This window comes from Quercus robur, chromosome 2 (genome assembly GCF_932294415.1).
Source record: "Quercus robur chromosome 2, dhQueRobu3.1, whole genome shotgun sequence".
Classification (NCBI taxonomy): Eukaryota; Viridiplantae; Streptophyta; class Magnoliopsida; order Fagales; family Fagaceae; genus Quercus; species Quercus robur.
Genome location: NC_065535.1, coordinates 66935975 through 66951286, shown reverse-complemented (window position 1 = coordinate 66951286; position 15312 = coordinate 66935975). Strand labels below are relative to the sequence as shown.

Genomic DNA, 15312 nt, shown 5'->3' with positions numbered 1-15312 from the left:
TGGTAGTTAATGAACGAAAACAATGGGTAAATCGAGTGATAGGCAGTGGTGGTCGATAGTCGTTTGAAAAATAGTGATAGTGGCTAGGCTAATAATTATAGACTTAGATAACAAGAGAATGTAATAATAACACCATATAAGTGTTGAAGATTGCAAAAGCGGAAAAATAAAACACAATCAAGGTACTTTAGGAATCGTCAGCATCTTTGGATCATTTCCAAGGAATTTCTTCATGTAATAATTCGGTATATGTGGAACGGGGTGACTGCACATACTTAAAAGAATAGTCAGAAACTTGAAAATGTATAAATACCTTGTTTATCAAAAGAAAAAAAAAAGGGAACTGTCTTCCACCATTTTAATGTGAATTTGTTTTAACCATTAATTTTTTTATTATTAATATTTTCAATTATATTAATTATTAAAAACTAGAAGATATAGAAAACTTTTTATCTTAAAAAGAAAAAAGAAAAAGAAAAAGAAATGGCAGCCCCGTAATTGAGTAAATTAGAAAAGGGTATTTCGGGAAACTCAACTAAATAGATCTAAGCATAAAAATCCAGCTCCCCTTTCCTTTCTCTCTCTCTATCTCACACACACACACACATACACACTGTCTGTCGTGTGCTTCGGGTCTCACAGCCAAGCAAGCAAGCTAAGCTTAGATAGAGAAAAGATAAAAGGTGAACTCTTTATTTTTCCTCATTCTTTGAATCCCCACCCAAAAATCTAGGGCTTTCTCTTTACTCTTCTCTCACTTCCCATCTCAGAATCTCACTCTCTACATTATTAACTTCCTTAATTCTCGTCCTTTACTACTACTAAACTCTCTGCTTACTTCACCTTTTACGTTCACCTGGTAATTTACTTTCCAATATTGCATTTTTCTCTTCTAGATTTTCTCATACTCTGCATTTATATATTTTTTGTTATTATTTTGGCTGCATGTGTTGGATCTTGATGTAGTGGAAAAATTTGTTTGCTTTATGTGGTTTTTTTGGTGTTTATTAGCTCGATTTAAGTCCAGATTTGGAGTAATGTTGGTCTTTCCTGAGTCAAATGATGTTGCAGTTTGAAATTTTTGTTTTTGTTTCTGGGTTTTTTTTGGGTCGGGGAATTAGGTTTGACTTTGAGTTTTTTTTTGGTTTTGGGTCCCCCATTTCCCTTGTTTACTTGCCGAGAAAGAGAGGTAAAGTATAGGAAAATGTGATCTAATATAAAAATTAAAAAAAGAAAATTGGGTAATAAAATATAATATAATTGGAGTAATGTGGGTTTTGGAATGTGGGTGTCTTTTTCAATTTGCGTTGAAGAGTTGCTTCATAAGTCGCTGAATGGCTAGGTAGGAATGGAAATACTAAAGCTGATTTTTTGGTTGAGGTGTCTGAGTTCCTTTTGAATGCCTTTAAAAAATAAGGCTTTAATCGGCTCTTTGTAAGTAGTTCTGAAAAATTAATAATATTTCCACAATAACCCAGTTGCTGTTATGGTCTGTGCATCTTTTGGTCATGACACGTTGAAAGAAATGAATGGTCTTTTCAAGGATCTGATTTATAGTGTAATCTTTGATGTTTTTCACTTTTTGAATTGTTGGGACTTGTGATTTCTTCGTGTACTGCTAGAATGATATACATGATTTTCATAACATATTTCTCTTCTCTGATGCTGATCCTCGAAGCTTAAAATAATCAAACCAAGTAACTTGATCATGAACATATAATTTTTTTCTACCTTGTTTGGCAGTTTTTTTTGGGTACCAAATTTTGGGACTAAGGTTTTGTTGTTGATGTTGTTTGGTAAATATGAGTTAGTTTATCCTTTTTTAGATCATGAGAAGCCCAAATGCTTCTTCTTCTTCTTTTTATTTATTTATTTTTATTTTACGGTTAAAATTGTTTTGTTCTTTTTCTTTTTATGCATTGGATTCTTTGGTCATACTTCTTGGGTGAAATAAGCATTTTCTTCTCTTACATTAAAATGATTTGTTCTTTGTGTCAATGAAATTAGGTTTTGCAAAGATGGAGAGCATGCATAGCTTTTGGCAATTGGGTGATGAGCTTCGAGGACAATCAAAAGTCTCAGAGGATCACAAATGGTTAGTGGCTGCTTCAAAATTGGCTGAGCAGACAAGGATAAAGGGCGAGCGCATGAATAACCTTGATCTCTCCAAGGGCCCAACTGAAATGAGGACAAGGGAGAAGTTTGGGTTCCAGGAAGACAACAAATTTGAAAGCCTCAACTTCAACATGTTGAACTTGGACTCTAAATTAACTGAAAGTGTGAACAAAAGTTCTTCCCTCAGGAATGGTATTTATAATATGAATGCAGTTTATCAGAAAAACAATGCAACCCTTATGGGAAACATAATGGGTACCAAGTATAGTGGCAATAACCTCATCAGCAAAGCATCCAATGACAACATCAATAACAATAACTCCAACAACTCCACCACCAACAACAACAATGAAAATGCCAACTCCAACAATGCAGTTGACAAAAGGTTCAAGACCTTGCCAGCAACAGAGACACTCCCACGGAATGAGGTGTTGGGGGGATACATCTTTGTATGTAATAATGACACGATGCAGGAAGATTTAAAGCGACAGCTATTTGGTAATCTTCTCTTTTATATATTTTCCTGGACTTAAACAGAAGTACCTAGGCATGAATAGTGCTGACATGTATTTAGGCATCTTTTATATAATGTTGTGATCATACTCATCCATCAACAGGAGTTTGTATGTTTTCGCCAGTGATTGAAGAGGGATTTTGAAATTATAATCAGCAGTTCAATGGTCCAAAACCGAGTATTTAATGCTTTAAGATGGAGTGCCACATATTTGAGGAAGATGATTGCATGTATTCATATTAGAGTGTTATTATAGTGGCTGTTTAAGTTTAGTATTTTTTTTTTCAGTTATTGATCATATCAAGTGAATGACTTGTGTATGTTATTATTGCATTCATTTTATAGGTTTGCCTCCAAGATATCGGGATTCTGTTCGGGCAATAACCCCAGGCTTACCACTGTTTCTCTATAATTACACTACTCACCAGTTGCATGGAATCTTTGAGGTTTGTTCTCACTTGTTCCTATTTATTGCATTTATTTCCTTTGAAATTCTCTTGGTAGTACAGGGTCGGTTAGATTGTCAGATTTTCTGCAAAATTGATTATCATATCATTATTTTCCCCGTTATTTGATTGAGAGACCACAGTTTGGCTTTAGATTGTTTTATTTTCATTCTTTTGATAGTTGGGGTAATAACTGATAAGTTTTATCTTATAAAAAAAACTGGCAAGTGTTGTATTGGTCGTCTGCTTTTGTATTTCTCCTGCCTGTCAATGGGCACGAGCTTGTGAAAAGAGCATATTAGCAGTTGTTGAACAAGGTTTAGGGGGAGGATGGCCAATGGGCAGTAGGAGTTATTGTCCAGTATATTACTGTTTTCATCAGAGATTGTTAGATATCTGGAATCCATGTTAATTTAGTTACCTCTTTTTGTTTCCTTTTCCTGTTTTCTTTCCTCTCTTCTTTACAATGTCACGCATAGGCAAAGTTTCTCTCCCTAGAGGAATTATGAGGTTAATTAGTTTTATGCTCAACTTTGAGATTGATTGTGTGTTTTTTGATAATGGTTAGGCAACAAGTTTTGGGGGATCTAACATTGATGCAACTGCTTGGGAAGATAAAAAATGTAAAGGCGAGTCAAGGTTTCCCGCTCAGGTATAATTTAGATTTATGAATTGGAAAGCTTTGTTTGTTTGGTGTATATGGGAGATATCAATAGCTGATGGAACTGTTTAACCCATTTAAATAGGTGAGAATCCGTGTTAGAAAAATCTGCAAGGCTTTGGAAGAAGATGCCTTTAGGCCAGTCTTGCATCACTATGATGGCCCCAAATTCCGTCTTGAGCTCTCAGTTCCAGAGGTATATTGGATATCCTTGATTATCATATTCATCTTCTTTCTTTTTTATTTTCATGTCATTCTGATGACCATAAATTTTTATTCCATGATTTTGCAGACCCTGGATCTATTAGACCTCTGCGAACAAGCAGGCACTGTTGCATAAGCAATATGTAAGCAGAATTGCAATGTAGTAGGTTTTTGTGGTGCATGTCAGCTGTGTGCTTTTCACAGATTTTCCATAGAGCGCAAGCTTCAGGGATAAGTCTGGTTGGGCAAATGTTCTTGAAAAAAAATAGGTTAAAGTGTGTGTGAGCCAGCTGAATAAATAGTCTTGTATCTTGTGAGGATACTTGTTAAGTTGCATGACATTTGATAGCATTATAAATGTTACAGACAGAGTTTTAAGATGTAAAAGAGAACAACCTCTGTGTGTAATGCTAAAAGTCCTCTAAATATAAAGGGCTTGACGCGTTTATCATTTGTGATTATGAACACAGTTCCAAAAAACTATTTTCTGTTTTTTTATGTGTTTGGTTAAAAATGGACAGCATTCTCGACCTTGTGGTGGTGGCTAGTAATCGAATTCAAATCCTATTGGTTTGGCAGTATCGATCTTCTGGCATTTAGAGGCCGGCCCCTTAGCTTTGTTTAGTGTGAACTGTGACTGGCAATTTGGCATATTGGAATGCCCCTTCAAAATATTTTTTTTTCTCCTTCTCTTTACAAGCAATGGAAACTTACTATATGCTCATTTAATATGAAAATAATCGGAAAAAAGTATTCATAAATAATAGAAATGATCGTTAATGCCAAGGAGTTGGTTCAATGCTATTTCGCTAGTCCTGAAACTCGCCGTATACTCATTCAATATGAAATTAATAAAACAAAGTATTCATAAATAATATGAAATGATCGTAATTCCAAGGAGTTGGTTCAATGGTTTCCATGTCTTATATGATCCATGACTCTTCGATTCAATGTATTTGGAGTCACTCCTAAGGAATTTGTTTATGTAATTGTCTGATGTGTGGGGTGGTGAGATTATGGTCCCTTAGAGATTAGCCAAGCTCTCTAAGATTTTTAGAAGTGTGCCTGCCTATGTTTCTCCACGCTATTTTAGCTATGCCTATATTTCTCCAAAATACTAGAAAATGTCAATTGAGTTCGAAAGTACCAAAAAATGTCAATTGAGCTATATCCTATTGGCAAATATCAACTTGTTATTCATTTAATAAAGTCAAATAATTGTGTTTATATAACCAGTTAAGACTCAAATGTTTATCAACAGAGTGTAACACCTAGCATATTTAGGAAATTAGGATTCCAGCCTTCAGCTAAAGCCTAGTTCGGTTATAAGATATTTTCCCTTTAGATGAGCCGACTGCCGAGTCTCTTTCATTTATCTCTATTCTCTATGGCATAAGTCTCCAGCTTTAATGGTTGGGAATTGGGATTTAATTATCAAAGGAAAAAAAAAGTGGGGGTTCAAAACTTTCTCGTGGTGGCCGACAAAAACTCGTACATAGACAAAGTACTAGTGAAAATCGAATAAGCTCTTCTTTCTTTTTAAAAATTTTCCCATCTTTTTCAGATGAGAGGATAGAATTGTTTGAATAAAACCTTAAGACACGAGATATGAAAATAATCATAAATTGACATAAATATCATAAACTTTCATAGTACAAAGCAGATAAAATCCAAAGCTAAAGACGTAGACTAGAACTCTAAGCATTACTCAAATTCAACAACCTAACCATCTGAACATATCCGTTAACACTGCCTTCCTCCATTTCAATTGCAACATTCGGCTTCTTTCTTTAGAAAAAGGAACTATATACTATCAAACCTCAATAACAAAAGACCACATATGACAGAAAAATTACTTTTTTTTTGGGTAAGAATTGCTAGAGTTTTATTATTATTATTATTATTTTGACAAAAGGAGTTTTATTATTCACTGTTAAATCCCGTATATATGTCTTGTGATACACTCTGGACTGGCCGGAACTGTTCAGTGTCGAAATTAAGAGTTTAATTCAGGTAGGGGGACTTTTTTTTATCATCTAATGGTATGGGATTGTATTCAAAAACCAATGAACCAGAGTTAGCAGTCTCCCTTACCCAAATTCGCAAGCTGAACATAGAATAGAGGACATACAAAGATCCAACAGTGGACCAATTAAAGTATTTGTCATTAAGAAGTATTATTACAAGCATAAGGAACCACTTCCTACAATAACAGCAATAAAATGATGAAACTTTTCTCAAGCATTGGGCTACCTCTTCCAGAAATTACAGCTGTCTCAACCCCTAGAAACCTAGTGTCTGCTCGCTGAACAAAGGCTTCTTATGATTCAACTTTTGTAACTTTCATAGAGCTCATGCTAGACAACCATGCTGGTGTATCAGAGAGCTGCCGACACAAGGAATTTACGAATTCTTTGCAACAGTTCAGCCTTTATAGAATCAGGAACGGAGGCTGCATGGACAGAGGGAGATGTTAAGGAGTCCTAAACACAAGTGTTCAATTGAAACCACAAACTAATTTGAAGGATTGAACTACATGAACAAGGCATTACACCATGAAAATAAAATCTGGGCAATTGTATAAATTAATGTCCATGACCATCTAATAGCCAGTCAATCACCTGGATTTTTATGACTCCAGTATAAATTTTAAATCAAAGTAAAGGGTAACATCAGAGTTAATTTGCAAGAACCAACCCTTTGCCACCGGTCCACTACACTACCAATCCATGTCAATGACATTGCCTGCCACTTCCTACACCCTAGTTGATACTATCACTGCATTCTGCACCCATCCCAGATGCTTCTCACACTCTAATTGAGAATATCAGCGCTTTATTTACACACTGTGTGGACACTGTTCATCTGTCATTTCTATTTTATAAGAATCTCTTGAAATTCTCTGTCTCACCACTAACATTGCATTATGCACATATCATGCATGCATTGTTTATCCACTAGGTTATTCCTAAAAGATATAAAACTGAGAGAGAGAGTTTATAAAAAAATACATATTTTTATTTATTTATTTATTTTTTTATAAATAAGAGTTTATGGGTCTGTTTGGATAGAACTTATTTTGCTGAAACTGAAAACTGAAAACACTGTAGCAAAATAATTTTTAAATGTATGAATAGTACCGTGGGACCCGTTTTTAATAAAAAAATTGATAAAAAATGAAATTTGTGGGTCCATGAACAGTGCACGGATGCACTGTTCATGAAAAACTGGTCAAGTATTGCGGCTACTGTTCATGTACCGTACATGAACAGTAACCGCTTGTGAGGGGGGAAAACGCATGAAAAAAAAAAAAAAAAAAAGCAGAAAACGCAGAAACGGAGCAAACGCAGTATGCAAACAGGTACTATAAAACAAGACATAGAGAAATTTCTTATAAGCATGAGCAAATTGCTTAACTTAAAACTAAGTATGCCCAAGATCCAATAAGAATAAGAATAAGGTGTTCCAAGCAGTCATGATTAAGTCGCTTCCTTATTATAGACAATTACAATTTAAAAAAAGAAAAAAAAAAAAAAAAAAGACAAAAGAAAAAGAGGGAACCATAGGAAAGAAAAATAAAAATCCTTACCTCTGCCCTTTGGAGTAATTACATGCACAAGGTCATCCACTGTAACATTATTTCTCCCTTTCTTCTTTATAAATGCCCTGAGGTTAATAAGAAGAATGAGATGGATTCCTAAATGTTACAATGATAAATAAAAAAATTGATAAGGATAACTAGATACCATTACTAAAATAAATTTTTTTTTTTTTGTCTTTTTGTTCCAATAGTTCAAATTTCTTGAATAGTAAAAGGACCTTAGAACCTGTGTATGAGGAAGTAAAACGACTACAACTATGTTAGTGATGCTAAGCCAAAAACCAGGTTTATGGTCTTAAAACATAGAAACATCACCAAGTGAAAAGGGAGCATTCTTGACATAATATATACACCATGCTCAAGAGGAACCTCAATTTACCCTCTCATCCAGCACTAGGATGAACACAATTGAAAAATTACTAAAAAGCATACATTTGAAGTAACAGCAACAATAATGTGCAGCATGCACCCCTGATTTAGCACTTTTCTCCTTTTACTAATAATAAAGTTGCATCTAAACTGCAAGGTAAGCGGGCTTCTAATCTACAGAAGGGTCGATGCAGTAATGTCAGTCCGCTCTGTTGTTCGCTTGTATGTCATATTTACTATGAAGCTTCCTATCAGGCTATTAGCAAATGTAATTGGTTCAACTCATATGTGATCAATTTCCCATGAGTCCATACATGAATAAAAAGCCTCTTAACTGGAGATGTCATAAGGACACATGCAAAACCATGTTTAATGATTAATTGGACTTTTGCCTAATCAAGCTATGTTTTTGGCATTATGCAAACTAAATTCAAATCTATTAATCTACTAAGACTTTTATGGCCCTCTTTCTCAAGCATATCTGAGATTACCAATGTAATAGATCTTATTGATCTTTTGCAAAAAGAAAAAAATTAAACGATGCGCACATAGACAGGAAGGATTTGAAAAGCACAACATCTGGTCAGCTCGTAGCTTACATATCCTATCCAATCCATCCCAGTTTCTCTCCAAAACTTTGAGAATAAAACAATTCTGATGTCAGAAATCTACTCGACAGAATTTCAATATAGTTCTGTTTCCTATAATCAAGGTTAAGCCAACAAATTAATCCTAACTCGAGCTCAAGACAATTTAGCCGGTGCTAAATGGACTACAGTCTGGTCCTTAACTCTACCACATAGGATTAAATTACTTCTGTGAAATCTCAAAGAATACCTATCCCTACTCTTCATGAGATTTGAACTTACCAAGTGAGACATCACCCCACTTGCATGTGTTAATTGTGGGGTTTCCTATTCAACAAAGACACTATTTCTTTTTCATGGATTAATAATTTACTTCAGCAGTTACCACCCAATATATGTAACCTATCAAATTTCCATTCTATGACCAATATGAATGATGCAGGGAGTATGAAAACAATTTTATTTAATTTTGAAGTCAATCATATTCTTACTAATGGTCCATTGGATTCTAATTTAACTCTAATTAACTAATCAGCTTATCAGTATTTTATTTAATTTTCTCAAGTCAAGGTTTTTTTTTTTTTTTTTTTTTTTCATAATTCTATAATTAGGTTTTAGCCCAAATCAATTAAGGTTAGGGTTTAGTCCTAGTAGTTATGATTGGATGAATACAATTCTTTTTGAAATTCTCCAAAGGCTTGGGGCTAGCTCCAGGCAACCTTAGGTACTGACTTCTAGGTTTTTTTTATTTATTTTAATCCCTTTTCCCCCACTTGGTGCTAACTCCTAGGGTTTATTTTTTGTTCTTTAGTTTGTTTCCTGCAATTTTCTTTCGTTTTGTGCTACATCAATGAATCAAGTAGAAAATTTGCAATGACCATCAGTACCTTGATGTGAGGATCATCTTTATCAGTGATGAGGTGTTCTCAGGGTTTAAGAGAGTAAAGACTTAAAGACCTCCTTGATTCTAAGCCAAGTTGTGTTGCTTAGTGAAATCATGCCAATAATCAACAACCCCATTTCATTCCCAGTGCTAAAATTTTTAGCATACATGGAAACCCTCTATTAGGCTATATAGGTTTACCAATTTTGTAATTGATGAGCTCTTATATTCTTTCGATGAAGTTCTTTCCCTTTCACAATATAAAAACAAATAGTGATTTTCACCATCCCTTGAGCTAAGCTCAGTGTTTAAAATGTACAACACACCACTCTCCTATCTCACAATCTACATTTTATCTGTTTAAAAGTAGAAAGCTCTCCATTTGTTTTGAAATGAAAAGGGACCATTTCATAAAGAACATACAGTTTTTCAAGAATGTAAAGGCATACATGAGGCAATGTCATCTAATTTTAAACAACATGGTACCATATACAGCTTGGAACAGGATCCCTAGAGTTCGTACCATGGTTAACTTTTTTTTCGATAGGTAAAAATGATATTATTGAAACGAGACTACTTCGTGAAAATAAACACGAAGTAGCCTAAAAAATTACAAATGGAATATGAATTGACAATAAGAAGAAGTGAACAGAGTTACTATCAGTAAGACCCGATACAAAATACCACTCACATCATGGTCAACATTTTATTTTTTTGTATATCGCATCATTTAACAGCACTGGATACACTTTTGATTTGTAATATTTAACCTTTAGACTTATACAAAATTAAATCTTCAAAACTTCACCATGAAAAAGTAATGCTTCAAATAGATAGTAATTTAGAGAAGCAAAAACGCACCTGCAAATAGCTTTCATTTCATCCTTCCAACCACACTCTACAAGCCTTTCCCTCAAAAGCTCCATTAATCGCTCCTTTTCTCCGCTCTCAATCAACTGTTTCATAACATTTTCAATTCCTCAATACAACAAAATTTAAAGCCCAGTAAATGAAAATCCATGAATATAGTAGTTCAATTTCCAAACTTTGATTACAATAATGCTAAGTTTTTACCCCCCAAAAAAAGAAAAAGAAAAAAAAATCAGACCTTGATATTAATAGTTTCTTGAAGCGTTGGTTCTTTTTCTTGATTTTCTTGTACGTCTGGCGTTGGAGGACGATTCACCGATGGCCTCCTTTTTTGAAAAAAAAGAAGAAAAAAAATTAGTGTCACTTGACCAAGAAATACACGAAATTAACAAGTAATGGCAGATAATTTAATCAAATATATATATATATATATATAATCTATGTAAAGGAAATAGTTTTCCCGAGAAAAAAAAAAGAATAGATATTTCAGGTCAAAGAGAATTCTCTGTCAAGATTGGAGAACTGACATGGTTTATAAGCTACCGCAAAGCGAGAAATCAGCGAGTGTCGATGGAGTGATCTGAAGAGAAGAGGTAAAAAGTGAAGCTAATATATATTCTAACTAAACGGCGGCGTTTATAATTTCAACTAAGATTAAGAACTCCTTTGTAAAAGATTAATTTATACTTTTGCCCCGTAAGAATTGGGAGTGTTTTTATTTTAACCCTTTATGTTTCAACATTTTCATTTTGGCATTTCACGTTAGATTCATTATTCCTTCTTAAATTTTAATTTTTTTATCCCTAAACTGTTGAAATGTTACGCTTTCCATCCCTAATTTTTTTTAATAACTTTTTTTGTCTCTAAATTATTATTATTTTTTTCATTCTTTGTCCCTAAATTATTATTTAAAAAAACTATTTAAAAAGTTCAAGGAGGAAAACAAAATTTATACAAATTTTAGGTATAAAAACAACATTTTAGCCAACAATAAAAGTCTACATACACAAAAATGTTTAATTTTTTTTTGAGAGATTGGTGTATAATAAAATGTGGGGCCAGAGAATTTGTGGCCCCGGCCCACTTTACATTAGGGCCTAAGGCCCAAACCGAGGAGAACTATTGCCGAGGACGTATAATGAAAGTCCCAAAAAAGGCCTAAGGATATGGCCGAGGACGATCTTATGCTCGACACCCCATAGAGTCCCTAAAGGACAGGACGAGCTCAATGTAGGAACAGGCCAAGTGAAAAAGTTGCCAATACTGCAATAAAGAATTCTGCGTCTGACAGGTCCATGCTCTTCACCATGCTATTCACTTTTTGCAATCACCCCCAACCACTCTAGGTATGGGCTGATAGGATAAGTCTCAACCCCAGAAAGTGGAGCTTACACGTGAACACTGGAAGGAGGGCAAATGTTAGTATAAAAGGGAAAGAGAACCAATGGAAAGGGGGTCGTCTCCCCGACCAAAAAGTCTAAAAGGAGGAGAATAACAAGCACACTAAGCTCCTCGGACGAGGCCTAAGGACTGAAGCCACTCAAGTCGCACCGGAAGAAGACCCTGCTAGACACGCTAGGTCCACCCTCATGTAAATCTCCATAGAAACCATGACTAACTACTGTCCGGTGACTAAGGCCTAGCTATTCAAGCCCACGCTCTACAAATTGTATTGTTTGGGCCTTAAAACGTACGAACCTAACATCATTTTTGGGGTTGATACAAATTGTGGTCCTACAATTGGCGCCGTCTATGGAAAGGTTTGTGTGTTGGCACAGGCAGTGGATCAAGAAAATCACTCCATCACTTCCAGCAGCCCGTTGCAGTGCCCTAACATAAAGTTCCACTAGGGGCTACGCTTCGAAGTGTCAATAGCACGGATGGTTCTAGGGGCTTCCAACGTCAGATCAACGTCCCACACCTTGGTCGAGGGGCTAGTCCCCCCAAACTTAAAAGAAAGATCATGAGTTTTGGACAGAACTAAGGCACTGTATAGTCCTCGGACCCGAGCCTATGGGGAAACCAACTACTTAAAAGAAAGATAATGAGTTTTGGACAGAACCAGGGCACTGTATGGTCCTCGGACTCGAGCCTATGGGGAAACCAATTACTTAAAAGAAAGATCATGAGTTTTGGACAAAATCAAGGCACTGTATGGTCCTCGGACCCGAGCCTATGGGGAAACCAACTACTCAAAAAAAGATCATGAGTTTTGGACAGAACCAGGGCACTGTATGGTCCTCGGACCCGAGCCTATGGGGAAACCAACTACTCAAAAGAAAGATCATGAGTTTTGGACAGAATCAGGGCACTGTATGGTCCTCGGACCCGAGCCTATGGGGAAACCAATTACTTAAAAGAAAGATCATGAGTTTTGGACAGAACCAAGGCACTGTATGGTCCTCGGACCCGAGCCTATGGGGAAACCAATTACTTAAAAGAAAGATCATGAGTTTTGGACAGAATCAAGGCACTGTATGGTCCTCGGACCCGAGCCTATGGGGAAACCAACTACTTAAAAGAAAGATCATGAGTTTTGGACAGAACCAGGGCACTGTATGGTCCTCGGACCCGAGCCTATGGGGAAACCAACTACTTAAAAGAAAGATCATGAGTTTTGGACAAAACCAAGGCACTGTATGGTCCTCGGACTTTGACCCATGGAGAGATTACCTATCAAAAATTGGGTTAAGTCCTGGACCGAATGGAAGTCCCGGTCTATCCTCGAATCCTCAATTTTAAGGGAACTAACGCAAACGAGTGTTCAGGCCCGGTACAGCCATACCTCGATCCTCGGACCAGATGCCAAAAACGATTAAGGTCGTGTTACCAAGGACGCGGTCAAGCCCCCAAGTACTTGGCAACCCTCTCGGATGGTTTATTTTAGGTTACTCATTCTCGGATAACTGCCTCACGCACAATACGGGGCATTCAGCTGTTATCACGGTTAGTCTCGTATGTTTAATCTACTGTAGGTTGGTATTATTATGCTTGACAGTCTCAATAAGTTCAAAATAACAGCTTTTTGTTACAAGGGTTTTTGCCCTAAGTATCGTTCAAAAAGAAAAATATAATAATAAAAAAAACACCCATATGAAATACATCCATTCACAAAGTAATTACTGCAGAAAAGAAAGAATATGTAGAACAAAACAGAATCATCTTTTATTAAAACAAAGAAACAGTACAGCGTACAATGAGGGGTTTAAGTAAGTCTATACCAAAAGCTAACTACAGAAGTAAAAAGAAAAAGATACAAGGAAGAGATAAATCATTCAAAACTCTGCTCTGGTAGAGATTATGCATGACAAGATGGCCCCACTGATGGAAGAGAAGAAGAAGCAAAGGAAGAAGAAGTGGAAACGCCAGGGTAGCCCCGGTGATGAGAAAGAAGAAGAAGCGGAGGCGAAAAGAGGCACCAGTGAAGGAAGAGAAGAAGAAGCAGGGATGCTTAATCCCCGCATCAGCTTTGGCTCCTAACACACAGGTGTCATATTAGTAGCGCTCGCGAAAGAGCGAATGGTACTGACGACAAAAAACCCCGCTGCTGTCGTACCAAAAATCTAACGCGACCAGCACCTGCTTCAGATTTTGACTGAAAGAGATGGAGGCATTGCTCCCACCTTGTGAAAGAGGAGAAATGTCTTGAGTCTCTGCCTACCTTGCCCTGACCAAGCCATCTTGAGTTTCGGAGGGACCCGGAGCTTCTGGAGAGGATGTGGTTTCTTCACCCCCGTTTTTACCTCAAACATATCACACCCTGAGGTTTGATTATGCTGATAAGGAAAATTTTGAGCGTAGTTGAAGGTTTAGGACTTTGGAAAGACTGAAGGGTCTGTACGTAAAGGAAGTGACCTCCTACCTTGCTTCTTATATGGAAGGCAGGTTAGGTGGCATTTAATCTACGCAGATTTCCAAAAAGTGCTACAGACGAGACATTTTCTACTCAACTCCCAACACCGTCCACAACCATAGGATTCGGGTGGCCTCGTGAAGGGGACATATTAAAGACGCGCCTCGAGCACTGAAACGGCGAGGACGCCGCGTGAGTAAATCTAAAGAAATGTCTCGTAATCCGGCGCACCTCCAAGGTAAATGAAGAGACGCCGACATTAATGAAGGGCAGAGCTGGGCCAGCCATGATGTGGGCCCGACATCATCAAAACCCTCCTCCCCAACCAAGAGGTCGGGCAGCAGGATTTTGAGGGGCTATTGTGGGGCTAGAGAATTTGTGTCCCAGGCCCACTTTACATTAGGGCCCAAGGCCCAAGCTGAGGAGAACTATTGCCGAGGACGCATAATGAAAGTCCCAAAAAAGGCCTAAGGATATGGCCGAGGACGATCTTATGCTCGGCACCCCATAGAGTCCCTAAAGGACAGGACGAGCTCAATGTAGGAACAGGTCAAGTGAAAAAACTGCCAATACTGCAATAAAGAACTCTGCGTCTGACAGGTCCATACTCTTCACCATGCTATTCACATTTTGTAACCACCCCCAACCACTCTAGGTATGAGCTGATAGGACAGGTCTCAACCCCAGAAAGTGGAGCTTACACGTAGACACTAGAAGGAGGGCAAATGTTAGTATAAAAGGGAAAGAGAACCAATGGAAAGGGGGTCGTCTCCCCGACCAAAAAGTCTAAAAGGAGGAGAATAACAAGCACACTAAGCTCCTCGGGCGAGGCCTAAGGACCGGAGCCACTCAGATCGCACCGGAAGAAGACCCTGCTAGACACGCCAGGTCCACCCTCGTGTAAATCTCCATAGAAACCATAACTAACTGCTGTCCGGTGATCAAGGCCTAGCCTTTCAAGCCCACGCTCTACAAATTGTATTGTTTGGGACTTAAAACGTACAAACCCAACATCATTTTTGAGGTCGATACAAATTGTGGTCCTACATAAAACATTGTTAATAATTTAAGAGTAAGACTTAGATACAGTACTTAGATGTTGTTCCTTAAATTCCCCTTTTAAGATTCTGCCATGTGGATTTTTTCTCATGTGATAAAAGTGTACTTTTTAGTTAAATAGCCACGTGGCTAAATTTTAAAAGAGGAACC

General features: G+C 37.0%; 2 protein-coding genes across 3 annotated transcripts; one reads left to right on the top strand and one right to left on the bottom strand.

Moving 5' to 3' along the window:
• The first annotated feature begins 563 nt into the window (after positions 1–563).
• On the top strand, positions 564–4518 carry LOC126714612 (B2 protein). Of its 2 annotated transcripts, none has more exons than XM_050414833.1 (6): positions 564–683; positions 2008–2613; positions 2975–3075; positions 3644–3727; positions 3822–3932; positions 4029–4518. In XM_050414833.1, the coding sequence occupies exons 2-6, from the start codon at positions 2019–2021 to the stop codon at positions 4074–4076; spliced, it is 939 nt and encodes a 312-aa protein (XP_050270790.1). In that variant the 5' UTR covers positions 564–683; positions 2008–2018; the 3' UTR covers positions 4077–4518. The 2 variants fall into 2 exon arrangements, with proteins under 2 accessions (XP_050270790.1, XP_050270789.1); XM_050414832.1 differs by having other exon boundaries at positions 595–859.
• Positions 4519–6030: 1512 nt separating this feature from the next.
• LOC126714611 (transcription and mRNA export factor ENY2) lies at positions 6031–10897 on the bottom strand. The gene is made up of 5 exons (XM_050414831.1): positions 10778–10897; positions 10489–10576; positions 10242–10336; positions 7530–7606; positions 6031–6392 (listed from the first exon to the last, which is right to left on the bottom strand). Coding segments are annotated over exons 1-5 (336 nt in total). The 5' UTR covers positions 10780–10897; the 3' UTR covers positions 6031–6318.
• Positions 10898–15312: the final 4415 nt, after the last annotated feature.

Coding starts and splice junctions, on each gene's coding strand:
- LOC126714611 (XM_050414831.1), bottom strand. Junction 10,337..10,488: donor AAGAAACTATTAATATCAAG/GTCTGATTTTTT, acceptor GTTATGAAACAG/TTGATTGAGAGCGGAGAAAA. Junction 7,607..10,241: donor GAAATGAAAGCTATTTGCAG/GTGCGTTTTTGC, acceptor TATTAACCTCAG/GGCATTTATAAAGAAGAAAG.
- LOC126714612 (XM_050414833.1), top strand. CDS start 2,019: ATGGAGAGCATGCATAGCTTTTGGCAATTGGGTGATGAGCTTCGAGGA. Junction 2,614..2,974: donor TTTAAAGCGACAGCTATTTG/GTAATCTTCTCT, acceptor TTCATTTTATAG/GTTTGCCTCCAAGATATCGG. Junction 3,076..3,643: donor AGTTGCATGGAATCTTTGAG/GTTTGTTCTCAC, acceptor GATAATGGTTAG/GCAACAAGTTTTGGGGGATC.